General features: G+C 33.4%; 1 protein-coding gene and 1 long non-coding RNA gene across 2 annotated transcripts; one reads left to right on the forward strand and one right to left on the reverse strand.

Moving 5' to 3' along the window:
- Positions 1-239: 239 nt before the first annotated feature.
- Positions 240-2614, reverse strand: LOC112036701 (L-type lectin-domain containing receptor kinase IX.1). The gene has a single exon (XM_024069530.2). The coding sequence runs from the start codon at positions 2518-2520 to the stop codon at positions 523-525; it is 1998 nt and encodes a 665-aa protein (XP_023925298.1). The 5' UTR covers positions 2521-2614; the 3' UTR covers positions 240-522.
- Positions 2615-2839: 225 nt separating this feature from the next.
- LOC136070292 (uncharacterized) lies at positions 2840-4803 on the forward strand. Its single transcript, XR_010631572.1, has 2 exons — positions 2840-3233; positions 3906-4803. It is a non-coding gene; the product is annotated as an uncharacterized LOC136070292 (long non-coding RNA).
- The last annotated feature ends 9451 nt before the right edge of the window (positions 4804-14254 follow it).

The following is a 14254-nucleotide window of genomic DNA, read 5'->3' on the forward strand; positions in this document are numbered from 1 at the left end:
AGTCTGGGTAAAAAGAACGTAATAATACTTCTCAATAATGAATAGAAAATCTACAAAGAATTAGATGGTGAAAATATTTAGGGTTGTAACAAATTGGTCACGCGACATAACTGTGACTTCCTTAAGGTAAAGTGTGAACAACTAAACGACATGTAGTAAGAATATGCTGTGAACTGTGAAGAACCAGTGTTGCTACCAGGGCTTATGAGAGATTTGCTAAGAATGAAATTCTCATTAACTTGCTTAATGATAAACGGGATTGATCCTTATATAAAATCAAAGGCTAAGTAACAAACTTAACAACTATAACAACTTCTTAACAGAAAAACTAAAAGCTCACACGTGCACAGTCACGTGCATCACTAAACTATTTAGATGACTAACTAAACTACACACAATTTAAGCTATATAAAATACATAGACTAAAACTACAAGTAGGTAAGCCATGTACATCTTCACTGATCTGCTCTGCCTCTTCTTGCCCTGAGTCTTGATGCTTTGACCTCTGATAGGGCTAGATGACTAAGCATCGTGGTTTTCTGATTTACTAGTTGAAGATGTTGATGCAGTACTTGGAAGGGAAAGAAAGGTTGTTACAGGCAACTTTGGTTCGAGAATGGGTAATGTATCTTCAAAATCAAGCACATGAATGACTTTTCTTATTGACGGTCTGGCATTGTAATCTGGATGAGCACACCAAAGTCCAACAGCTATCAACCGTTCCATTTGCGGCTCATCAAAATCTCCACCCAATCTAGGGTCAGCTGCCTTAAGAAGATTCCTTGCTCCATAAAGCTCCCAAACCCACTCTAACATAATAATTTCATCTTGTTTTGCATCGGGTTCAGCTGGTTTTCTTCCACAAGCTATCTCCAATACTACAATCCCGAAACTATATACATCTGTCTCCTTGCTGGCCCTGCCCGACATAATACATTCAGGGGCCAAATAACCCCAGGTCCCGGCCAAAGCTGAGGTTTGTGATCCTTTTACATGGTCCACGAGTCTAGCTAAGCCAAAATCCCCAAGCTTTGCATTTAAATTTGAATCCAACAAGATGTTGCTTGACTTTATGTCCCTATGCAACACGCATTGTTCCCATTCTTCATGCAAGTATTGCAGTGCTGATGCTAGGCCTCGAACAATATTGTACCTCTCCACCCATGTTAACAAGCTTTTATCTTTGAAAAGATGCAAATCTAAGCTGCCATTTGACATGAACTCATAAATTAGAAGAAGATCATCTTTCTCGTGGCACCAACCAATTAATTGCACCAAATTTCTATGCCTGAGTCGACCAATAATCCTCACCTCAGATATATACTCCTTTATCCCTTGGGCAGATCCCCCTGAAAGTCTCTTAATAGCAACATAGGAATTTATGACCTTTAAATATCCTTTATAAACCCGACCAAACCCTCCTTGTCCAAGCTTATTTTCCTCTGCAAAGTTGCTCGTTGCAGAAACTAATTCGTTGTACGAAAACTTCTTTGGTCCAATACCTCGTTCGAATTCCTCATCCATTGAAAGATTAAAGCTAAGCTCCTCTTCTTTTTCTCCATTCCCTTCACGACACTTTTTCCTATACACAAAGCAAACCAACACCAAACCAATAATTAAAATGCATGCACCTAAACTCAGACCCACCACTAATTTTGTCTTTGGCTCATCTTTATTCTTCCCCACAGGAGCTGCTGGCGATCGCTGAATCGTAGAAGGTGAGGTCGATTCGAAAGACCAAGTGGAAAGAATATGCAACTCAGAAATCAATCCTGTCGAAGCTGAGAACCCAAATTCAACTGATTCTGGTAAATGATCTGTCAAATTAATTACCAAAGAAAGGTTCTGTTGAATAGGGGTGTTATCATAATTGAAACCAGTGAAGGTAACGCTTAAATTTTGCGTACTAGAATCGTAATTGATACTTGCACTATATGTTCTATTCTCCGTTATAGTACAATACCATGGTGTAGAGATCTCAGACTTCATGTTGTTGATATTGATACCAACGTGTTCACCAACTGAATCCAGATCAAATTCTTCATTTCGAAATGTATCAAACTCCACTGCAACAAATTTATTTGCAGCCAGGAAACTGGGTTGTCCCATTTGTCTGCGGCTCAAAAGGCCGAGGCCGGCGCCATCTGTTGGTTTAGGTGCAGGGAAATTTGGGGTTGAGAGGAAGAACATGATCCCATCTGAATATCTGTATTTACCTTGAGAATAGATGATGAAGGAGAAGTTGGAAGTGAAGCTGGCCACCTTTTCTGATTTCTCGTCCCAAAGATGCATCTGCTCTGAATATGTGGCTCGACCCCAGTTGTCCACTTCATCTGGCGTGAGTTGGATCACCGAACCTGATATCGTAGCGTTTCCTGTTCGGATTATAGGTTTGTTGTTGATTGTTTGACTGAAATCGGTGTAGTTGAAGAATATCTGAGTTGCACAAGGGTTTATGAGCAAGAGGAAAATGCTTATTAACAAGTAGATGATACGGAGCTTCGGTGCCTGGAAAACCATGGCTAGAGAAAGTGGGTTTGGGGCTTAGAGGTTTGCCAATTGTTATCAAATAGGATTGGGAATGGACGGCTAAGACATCAACCTGAGATACCATCCATCTTTAAAATTATTGACTCACCTACAAGTCAATATATATTATATTGCTTATTTTATTCTATTCCTATTTCCATTACTTATATTAAAAGGTCCACTTAAAGTATAGTATTTATTAATTTATTAATTGCTAAAAAAAAGTATATATTAATTATTTATTTTGATAATTCTTTTATGAAAAATTGAAAAAATTAACAAAACTTTGGTGAATCCATATTAAAAAGAGCGAAGAGATAGTTTGAATAGTGTTTTGGGCGGTTTAAAAATTTTGGTGAGTCCGTTTATTCGCACTTATGGTTCTGAACTAGACACTACACATCCTTCAGAGTCCGGACAATAGCGAGGAGCTACTCTTAGAAAATAGGAGACAGAGGGCTGCTTTACCTGCTCTACCCAATCTTTGATGAGATGGTAGCTTTGCCCGAGTGGTTGGGCAATCTTTCCTCTCTTCAACGACTGTATATTGTGAGTTGCTGCAATCTGGCGCATCTACCCAAGGAGGAAACCATGCGACGCCTCACCCAATTGAAAACGTTGATCATTTTTGATTGCCTTGAATTTTTTGAAGACAATGAGCGGATCAAGATTAGCCACGTTCCATGGGTTAAAATCAATGATCGGTAAGTCTACTCATACTAGCCTACTATTTCCTCTTTTTTTTTTTTCTCTTATATTCGTAATGGGTGAGAGTATTCCGGTATAAATACTTAATTGGACCCGATTAAGAAAATACATATATAAATACTACAATTTGGGTTAATGCTTCTTCAAATAAATAGTACAAATTAATCTCACTAACCCTTCAGCTTACACTTAATAAATCCAATTCTCTTTTTTTTTTCTTTTTTTTCTTTTTTTTTTTCAATTTATGAAATTATTTGCAATCATTTGAGAAAAGCTTTTAAAACAAGAGTTTAATTAGAAATTTTGGGATGGCTACTATTCAAATTGGCTTGCCGCTATTCAAATTTTTGTTGCTGCAAATTACCAAAATAATTAGAAGCATAGTCTATTTAACAATTTTTTGATTGTTACCTATTGTCTGTTTTTCTTTATACAAATTTTTCAATACTGAATTTTTCTGGACATTGGGAAATTTGGAATATGTATTTAAATATGGCTACTATCGAATTTCTGTTTTTCTTTCTACAAATTTTTCAATACTGAATTTTTCTGGACATTGGGAAATTTGGAATATTGAATCAATCACTGTTAGAGCTGTCCACATACTCATTATTTCGATCAGCATTTTGATACTGCAAGAGGTCATGGATCAGTTCTTTTACTTGCAGCTATCTAAAACTTGACAGTAGATTTTATTGATTTGCATTGGGTCGGGTCGAGTCGGCCGGGCTTAGGGAAGCGAACGGTCAGGTCAGTCGAGTCTAGTGATGAGCGACGGCAAACGGAGGAGAAGATCTCTCTTCGTTAATCTAAGTTGATGGCCGACCAGATCTAACGAATTCTCGCCAGATTTGAGTAGATCGGAGCCTAATCTAACCAAGAATAGCCAGATTTGTGTAGATCTAAGTCAGATCTAACCCAATACCGTCGGATTTGAGCTAATCTGAGCGAAGGAAGAGAGTAGATCTTGAGCGAGGATGGCTGGTCGAAGTTGAGGAACACTGGATTTGAGCGAAGGAAGACCAAGGATGGTCGGATCGAAGCTGAAGAACACCACAAAGTCACCGGATCTCGAAGGATCTCGCCGGATTTGGTCAAAAATCATAATATTTCACTAGAGAGGATGCGTGTTTCGGTTCGGGTCGGGTGTCATGGGTTTTGAAACGTGAAACCGGCAATTGACCAGCGTGGGGTTCGATTAGAGAATTCAGACCCGCATCCGACTGCTGGAGACGTCGGATCGGGCGGCGGAGGGTCGAGCTCGGGCGGGTGGCCAGGTGGGTTGGACAGCCCTAGTCCAGACTACCTAAATGCGCCCCACAATAGGTTCCACTATGTTCTCTCCTTACTCCATACTCCATACAGCAAATAAGTATTCTTGGAGAAACCTAGACACAATTATTTCTTGTCAAATGTCAAATTCATTTGCAACTCCAATTCAAACGAGTGGGGATTTTGTTTGATTTTATTTGGCCGACAAATATTTCTCTATATCTCTCAACTTTTAGTCTAAGCTTGACATTATTATTATTATTATTATTATTATTTGATTGATTGATTGATTCAGCAAGCCATTCAAATATGTGGGACTTTAAAAGTGTAGCAAAATAATTTTTAAATGTGTAAATAGTACAGTGAGACCAATTTTTAATGAAAAAGTTGCTAAAAAGTAAAGTTTGTGGGTCCCGTGAACAGTGCACGGGACCCACTGATGTGGCTGAAAATGAGTTGAAAGGTCAAATAATGCGGCTACTATTCATAAATGCACTCTGCACAGGGATTACAACTCCTGAAACGTGTGAAAAAAAAATGTAATACGCACAAACGCACAAACGTGGACGCTATTTCAATGGATCCAAACACATACAAAATATACAATTTACCGTGGTATTATAAATATGTTCACCTTGTTGTAAAAAATAAAATAAAATGGAGAATTGATAAGAGGATTTGACAAGATAGTGCAATTGACAGCCAGGCACGAACTCTGGCTCCAACGAGCCACCAAAGTCGGATCTGGTTGGATCTCCCCTGCCCTCTCTCAAAGCTGAACTCTAATTTTCTCTCAAATGTTAGTTTTAACAGTGTAATAACAGATGTAGTGAGTTAGCACATGTGTGTAGTTCAGGTACTAAAATAGCTAAATTAAAAGTTCATGGATGTTATAGCAACCACACCAAAATTTAGGGGGTATCTGAACATTTTTTTTTCCCAATATGTGATAGCTTCTTTCTTCAAAAATTATTGACTTGGTCAATAGCATATTGCTGAAGTTCTCGAGTGGCATTCTAAACGCACCGGCATGGCTATCATGAATAGCTTCATCTTCTTCAAAGACATAATGGGTCCGTTTGGATAGCACTTATTGTTGCTGAAAGTTGCTGAAAACTGATTGTTGCTGAAAACACTGTAGCAAAATAATTTTTAAATGTGTGAATAGTGTTGTGGGACCCACTTTTAATATTAAATATTACGTGAACAGTACGTGAACAGTGCGTGAACAGTACACGCACAGTACACGCACAGTAACTTTGTCCCCCAAAGTCAACAGTTGCGGCAGAAGAAAAAAAATTGAAAACTGATTGTTGCTGAAAACACTGTAGCAAAATAATTTTTAAATGTGTGAATAGTGTTGTGGGACCCACTTTTAATATTAAATATTACGTGAACAGTACGTGAACAGTGCGTGAACAGTACACGCACAGTACACGCACAGTAACTTTGTCCCCCAAAGTCAACAGTTGCGGCAGAAGAAAAAAAAAAAAAAAAAAAAAAAGAGAAAACGCAGAAGGAAACGCGCCGTGCCGCGCTATCCAAACCCTCACAAAGGCATTACTTCAATCTTGCTCTTCAAAGGCCAGCGTCAAAGCTCCACCTTGACAAATCTAAAATCCAACTACTCTTAGTGCAACACTTGGTGACAAGCCTACATTACGATTTACGAGGCCTGGCACTTCCATCTAGATATGAATGTCTAAACAATATGGTAATCATTAGTTAATAAATAACAATATATACGTTGTCAATATGTTTCTCTCCTTTGCTGTCCACATGAATTTCTTTAGTTGTGGATTTTGTTTTCTCCCAAAAGTGGATCATTTGGCAAGATATATTGTTCAGTAGGAAGTTAAATGTCAAAAACTAGTTTGAAAAACTTATGCAAATATACTGGCTAAATTAAATCAAATCACTTAATTTTTTGTTTATTTACTATATCAGTCATATAACTTTCATTTATTTTCAATTTAGTCATTTAATCTATTTCCGTTTGATGGGTTGCCGTTAAGTGTCTCAAACCACATAGTTTTGGTATTTTTGTTCATTTCCAATTATATTGCTCTTAACTTAAGAAAGAAAGTATGAAAAATAGGGTTAATGGAATTGGAGAGATTAATTTGAACCTTTGATTGTTTCAGTGAGAAACACCAAAAAAAAAAAAAATACCAATTCATCTACAAGATTTTAGGTAATTAATTATTTTTTTTTAATTATGTGGCAATTACAATTGTTAATAAAAAAAATGTAAACCATTCTTTTTACCGGGGCAATTATGCATTGCTTGCAACCAGGTGAATAAGTACCATAGAGAATAGACTATATTAGAATGACAAGCTTAATTAGCAAGGAAATATAATATATATGTATATATATATATATATATTAGAATTTCCTGAGAAAATAAAATATAAGGACAAGAAAAATAAAAACAATTTTAGGTCCTCATCCCTCCATTAATAAACTCTCAAGGAAAAAAATCATGTGTCCCTTACTTTTCTTCAACAGTTAAGGAATATTCGAAGTATTGATGCCATGTCCTTGTCTCCTTTCATCTTTAATCTTTTGATATTTCCCTTTTGTCCTTAATTGACCCTTGCATCACAACTTACGCGCTACATTGTATTGACCACATGATCCATCTCGTTGAAATGTCAAAAGATATCTTTAATTACTGTTTTTTTTTTTTTTTGGGGTGCAAAGAGAAATTTTGTATAAAAGAAAACAGATTATAGGATCATACGGTTGTAGCATGGACACTTCTCTATAATCTTTAATTACTGTTGATGATGTAACTATCTAACCCTGTTTTCGACCAAAAGTTCTAGCAAAATACCACTGTTTTGAAAATCGATTTTATAAAAATCAAATTTTAGTAAGAAATTCAAATTCCTTGAAAAATTTCAAATGGAACTCAAGTTCCATATTTTTTAATTTTTTTTAATTTTTTTTTTTAAGTTTGATTGCCTATAGCCCGATTTGTATACAAATCGAGTTTTACATTGAAATTCGATTTTTAGAAAATCCAGTTTCAGAACAGGGGCATATCGCTAGATAGTTTCAGAACATGGATATTTTGCTGGAATTTTTGGGCGTAATGGGTATTTTGCCATTGCTTGTTGGTCCTTATGGAAATAAATAACAAAGAAAAAAAGGAACGGATATAACGTAAAACAATCGTTTAGGAGGTAGAATGAGAAGGTATTCAACTACCATTAATAAATGTAAATTGCTTGGTACATTATGACACTCACATAAGGCTTGGGCAGTGCATCCATGCACTAGAATTGTTGGGATATGGACACATAACAAATGTTCGACGGCCAAAATGGGGATATACCATTTTCGCCAAAACTTTCCAGCAAAATGCTCCCGTTTGAAACCATTTGGAGATATGCTCCTGTCTTAAACTTGATTTTCTAAAAATCAAATTTCAATGAAAAACTCGATTTGGCGAAAATCAAGTTATAGGCAATCAAAGTTAAAAAATAAAAATAAAATAAAATAAAATTGGAACTCGAGTTCCATGCTAGTTTTTCAAGAAACTCGATTTTTGGTAAATCGAGTTTTTCATTAAAACTCGATTTTCTAAAAATCGAGTTTCAAAACAGAGGCATATCCCTAAAGAGTTTCAGACGTGGGGCATTTTGCTAGAAAGTTTCGGCGTAAGGGGTATTTTGCCATTTTGGCCTTTCACTTACTCAATAATTTTCACATGAAATTATAGCCAAATAGATCTGAGCTGTGTTGTCTACAAATTAAATCTCCCATCAAACCCACCCCTAAGTCCTAACCAGATGCTACTGCCAACCGCAACAGTGGACCCAAGCCTTCATTGTATTGCAATTTGCAAGTGAAGATCTCAGATCTTCTTTGCTAGTTGTTTTTCATGTGACGCTATCCCCACCTGCGCAAGCTTGAATATGGGTCGTAGTTGGATATCTTAACATTTCACCTACTAAACGATTGTCTTACATTATATTCGTTATTTTTTCTTTGTTATTTATTTCAATATGGACCACCACATTAATCCTAGTACTATGGAAATTAAATGTGACTCCAATTCAGACAGCAATTGTTATCAACCCCCTCCCCCCAAAAAGTCTTATATGTTTCTTAAGAAAAAAAGTAAAATAGAAAATGGATTGTCATGAAAATTTATTCAATATTGTTAGAGTCTAGTATGTGGTACTCCTTGCTCTTAAATGAATAGTAGATCCTACATGAGTTTAATTTGTAGAGCATCATTGAACTGGAAAATTATCCTATGCACTTGATGTATGGAGTGCACTTCTCATAAGCATGGTTTTAAAACCCGGACTGGACCGTACGGTCTGACCGAGTTAACCGAAAACCGTTCATCAACACGGTTCTTTAAACCCCAAGAACCGGCCTATGTGAGAAAGTCAGTGAACCATTTCGACTGCAGTTGAACCTTCCGAGTTTGAAAACCATAAACGGTTTTCAAAGGTCAGACCATTAGAATTTTTTTTTTGGATACTTATAGATTTACAGCCATTGTTAAAGGCTGAAGCTTCAACTACATGAGATGCTATCAGACCGTTAGAATTTCTATTCCTATTCTTTGTCTCGCTTGCTCTCTTTCTCTCTCTACATTTTTCATTTTTGCCGATGTTGTTTCTGCATTTTTGGCCTTTGAAGTATTGAGGCCCCGTTTGGTAGAGCATCTTAGCAACATGTTTTCAATTTTTAAACAATATTACACGTATTTCCACACACTTTTTCACCCACAAGTATTTCAAAAAAAAATACAAACAACATTAATCGAACTCCTCTACCAAACGGACCCAGTCTTCTTCTTTGCTACTTCTGAAGTATTCATCTTTGCTGCTGCTTGCTTTAGTGTCATTATGTCAACCACTAATATTTGCTTTGCTATCAACTATTAACATATAATGCTTGCTTGATGTTGAGCACTTCCTTCTTGGGTTTTGTTCTTTATTTAACTTTAACCAATTTTTAACTGCATTAACATCTTTAGGTCTTCTAGCTTTTGATTTTTATTTGTTTTTTATTCCTAATTAATGGTGAACACTGACTATTCAAATGGTCTTGGGGGGGAAAAAAAAATGATCCGCAGTCAAATGGGCTTGGCCATGGCCCATGGGCAAACAAATTAATTTGTCTCTTAACTATTTTATTGGGTTTCATAAAATAAAAATAAAAATAAAATTTATTGGGTACTAAACTGTACTTTGTCATGACTTAAAAATAATTCAGAAACTCTTACTTAAGTTATAAAAAATACTATCTATATTTATTTTGGATTATTTTAGTTAAATTTTCAATTTTTACTAATTTAATATATTTTCTATAATTTAAATAATTATTAAATTAATTATAACGTCATCGTGGCTCAACCTTCATTTTGAAACTTTTTAGAGATACGCACCTTTCGCCAAAATGGCCAAAATGGCATATGTCCTTGTATTGAAACTCGATTTTTAGAAAGTCAGGTTTCAAATTTACTGAAAATCAAGTTTCTTGAAAAATCCAGCATGGAACTCGAGTTCCTCGAATAGAACTAAAGTTCCATGCTAGTTTGTTTTTTTTTTTTTTTTTTTTTTTTTTTTTTTTTTTTTTTTTTTTTTTTTTTTTTTTTTTTTTTTTTTTTTTTAAGTTTGATTGCCTATAACTCAATTTTCGCCAAATTGAGTTTTTCATTGAAACTCGAATTTTAGAAAATCGAGTTTAAAACAGGGACATATCTCTAAATATAGTTTCAAACAGGAGACATTTTACTGAAAAGTTTCAACGAAAGGGGTATATCCCCATTTTGGTCTAACTATCTATATACAATCATATATATTATTTGTGAAAACACAATTTCAATTATAATTATAAAATTGTAAAATCTTGTTTTGAAAATACGATTATATCATTTTAATTAAAATAATATTTTTAAAACACAATTTTATTCTCTGTGTAGACCCTGTAAGTAATAATCATTACTTTTTAAAAAAAAAAAAAATTGTATTATTGTGATTGCTGCCTTCTATGGTTACGGCTCCATCATGTAATAACAACTTATAAATAAATAAGGTTGGTCCATGCTGATCTCACTCTAAGCCACTATAGTCTACTAAGCTATTTGGCGGGTTAGCATTAAAAATGTTCTTTTAAAAAAATTTATCACAAATTACAATTTGTTATTGAATAATCTCAAAATATAACTAATGCACACAAAAAACTAAGGACAGATTTCATTAAATAATCTCAATTCCAACACAAACATGGGGTCAATGAAAAAGAGATATATCATCTCTATCAAACATTGTCTACTGAATAAAAGAAAAAAGGGGGGAAAACAGTAAGCTACTACCTTACAACTTAGGAAAATTAAATCAATAAACCGAAGGTCTTAACATTCCCAAAATCACATCAAAGATTCAAAATAATAACATACCAACCTAGCAAATAAACTTCAAAATTGTATGCATTGTCACAAAAGCCACAATGTAATCAAAATTATACTCACTAAAAATAAACACAAGTCTAACAAAAGTTCTTCACAAAATAGACCAAATCAATCAATTTTAAGTCTAATACCACTCCAAAAATTAAGCTGTATTCCTCCAAAGCAAGTAGCAACCTAATCAATCATCCAAAACATAAGATAAAATGAATGTTACTATTATTATATTATTCATGCTATCATTTATAATGTAATCAATCTAATCAAGTTTAAGCAAATGGAAGATAGAGAAAGGATGTTACATACCTATGCCAAGTTCCTTAAAAATATGGGGCATTGATTATAAAGATGATTCCATAAATTACTAGTCCCATCCCTTTTCCCACAACACCCATAATCTTTACCATAGTAATTACATGATGCTCTAGGGTGATTAGGATCACAATCACCCATCATCAAAAAGTGATCCCAAAATTCAGATTTGTTTTTTTTTTTAGGACACTTAGGAGGAAGTGCATTGGTATTACTTGTGGTTGGAGACTCGGGTTTGTCATTGTGGGTACTAGATGTTCCACCCTCCATCACCTATTAAAAAAATTTAGGCAAAGATAGAGAGTAAAATGAACTGTAAGAATATGTAATATATAACATATTAACCTGAATATAAAATGAACCAAATAAAAAAGAATGTAATGAAAAGAAAAGAGAGAACAAAGATTTTCAAAAGTATTTGCTATGGACTGAATAATTATGTGCTTAACATTAATTAGTAACTAAATACAGAGTATATATACTTTTGATAAACTACAGAGTATATATACTTACATACTAGGATAACCAACCTTGGTGACTATTGTATTACAAACTATAAGAATGACTAAGAGTATCACAAGTGCACAACAGTGTAACTAACTCTATTATCAAAAACAAAATGACCTCTAGCTTTTCAATTTTGTGTTACATGTGGTTTTGTATTTGCTTGCATCTTCATAGGTTTGATTTGAGTTTGTAGGTATAGCTGGCTTTCCACATGTAATACCATAACTTTGTTTTTTTATTTAATATATAAAATGGATCAAAAGAAAGAACATTTTATAGATTTACAAGAATATATGGGACCCAAGTAAAAAAGAGAAACAACATACTCAATAAAATATAGATACAAACAGGCAATACATAGTGTGGTATACGGATGAAGTAAATGGGCTAGGTGGTAGGTGAGTTTAGAGTTTCAATATTGACTTTTTGGAATTTGTTTAAGGAATTGATTACTGATTAGCTATAATAATTGATTAGGAGAATTGATTAACTTTAAAAACAGAATATATTGTTGAATATTCTAAACTCATATATATATATATATATATAATGTAAAATTAAGGAGGCAATTACAATTGTTAATAAAAAAAAAGTAAAGCATTCTTTTTTACTAGAGCAATTATGCATTGCTTGCAACTAGGTGATTAAGTACCATAGAGAATAGACTGGATGTTAGAATGACAAGCTTAATTAGCTAGGAAATATATATATATGTAATAATTTCCTTGGAAAATAAAATATAAGGACAAGAAAAATAAAAATCATTTTAGGTCCTCATCCCTCCATTAATAAACTCTTAAGGAAAAAACACAATTTCAGTTATTCAGCAAAAAAAACAATTTCAGTTATAATTATAAAATTGTAAAATCTTATTTTGAAAATATGATTATATAATTTTAATTAAAATAATATTTTTAAAACACAATTTTATTCTCTGTGTAGAGACTATAAGTAATAATCATTACTTTAAAAAAAAAAAAAAATGCATTATTGTGATTCCTGCCTTTTATGGTTACGGTTTCATCATGTAATAACAACTTATAAATAAATAAGGTTGCCAAGGTTGGTCCATGCTGATCTCACTCTAAGCCACTATAGTCTCCCAAGCTATTTGGCAGGTTAGCATTAGTGTAAATAACAACATAATTTTTTTTTTTTTTTTTGAGAAAGAACATTGTAATTTTATTGATGAATAGCCGAATCGGCTTGAATTACAGAAACAAAGTGTGGAGGAACATCCTCCATCCATACCGTAAACTCGCTAACATGTCTCGCATGTCTAGCAACAAAAATTTAATTGTCATACAAACATAATGTAGATTTTACCTTAATATTAGTTAAAAATGTACATTTTACCTTAATATTAGTTTTCATATATATATATATATATATATGAAAACTCTTAAGTAATTAACATACCCTGTGAAAATTATAATTACTACTCATATAATTACTACTCAAGCATAAATCTTGAACCTAAAAAAGGTTAGACATTTATTAAAATTATCAATTAACAAGTAATTTGATTACTTATGAGCTATTTTTTGTATTATTTATATCCCTGATTTTTTTAAAAAAATTAGATATTTTTCCCCACGCACTTGTCAGCCCTCTATTAGATAAGGTTAATGGATAAAATACGGTCAAGAAATCGGTGGTTTAAAATGATTTTGTGAATTTATAATGAAAAAAGTAAGAAAATTGTTCACCAAAAAATAGTAAGAAAAGGAAGAAAATTTTCCCACGTCTGATTTACAAATTTTCCTCCCTTTTCATAGAGGCGAGAGAGAGATAATATCATATGCCGTGTTGGTCAATTCTCCACTGCCCACTTCAAAGGATTGAGATCCACATATTATATCGTATGCAATTGCTCTTTTTGAGACTGTGAATTAAAGAAGTATCTTTCAATTTCAGTTTTTGAATTTTTTTTTTAAATTAAAAAAAAATATTAAAAGATAGGAAGTCAAGAAGTAAAGAAATAAAAATAGAAAATTGTGAGATGAATGAGAGTAATTGCATCCCATGGATCTGATCCCACTTGAAAGATGGATTCCAAACACTTTTACAATCCCTAATGTTGAGTAGGCGGAGTTTCAACCACTATTCATTTTCGGGCAATGAGACTTTTTACACTATTTTTTTATATAAATTTTTTAACGTCATTTTCATGTTTTGAAATAAGAACATTTTTGTATTAATTAATTGCTGATATGGATGTAAAATAGTGAATATAAAATCGAGTATGACAAGGTACTTTCCCATCTTTTTAATCAATCCACTAATTCTCCTATTTCTCTTTCACGTACACCCTTTTGTTATAAGCTTTTCAAAATGAAAAAGTAAAATGCGAAAACTCTAGTGTATTGTCAAAGTAACTTTAAAAATATATAATTTTTTAATGATAATTTGATAATTAAAATAATGGGAACGAGGATTCCACCATTAATTTTTATCATAAAAGACAACAAATAATAGTATTGGATT

This window comes from Quercus suber, unplaced genomic scaffold (assembly GCF_002906115.3).
Source record: "Quercus suber isolate HL8 unplaced genomic scaffold, Cork oak 2.0 scaffold_224, whole genome shotgun sequence".
Taxonomy (NCBI): Eukaryota; Viridiplantae; Streptophyta; class Magnoliopsida; order Fagales; family Fagaceae; genus Quercus; species Quercus suber.

Excerpts from the sequence above, each read along its gene's own strand:
- LOC112036701 (XM_024069530.2), bottom strand. The coding sequence starts at position 2,520 with ATGGTTTTCCAGGCACCGAAGCTCCGTATCATCTACTTGTTAATAAGC.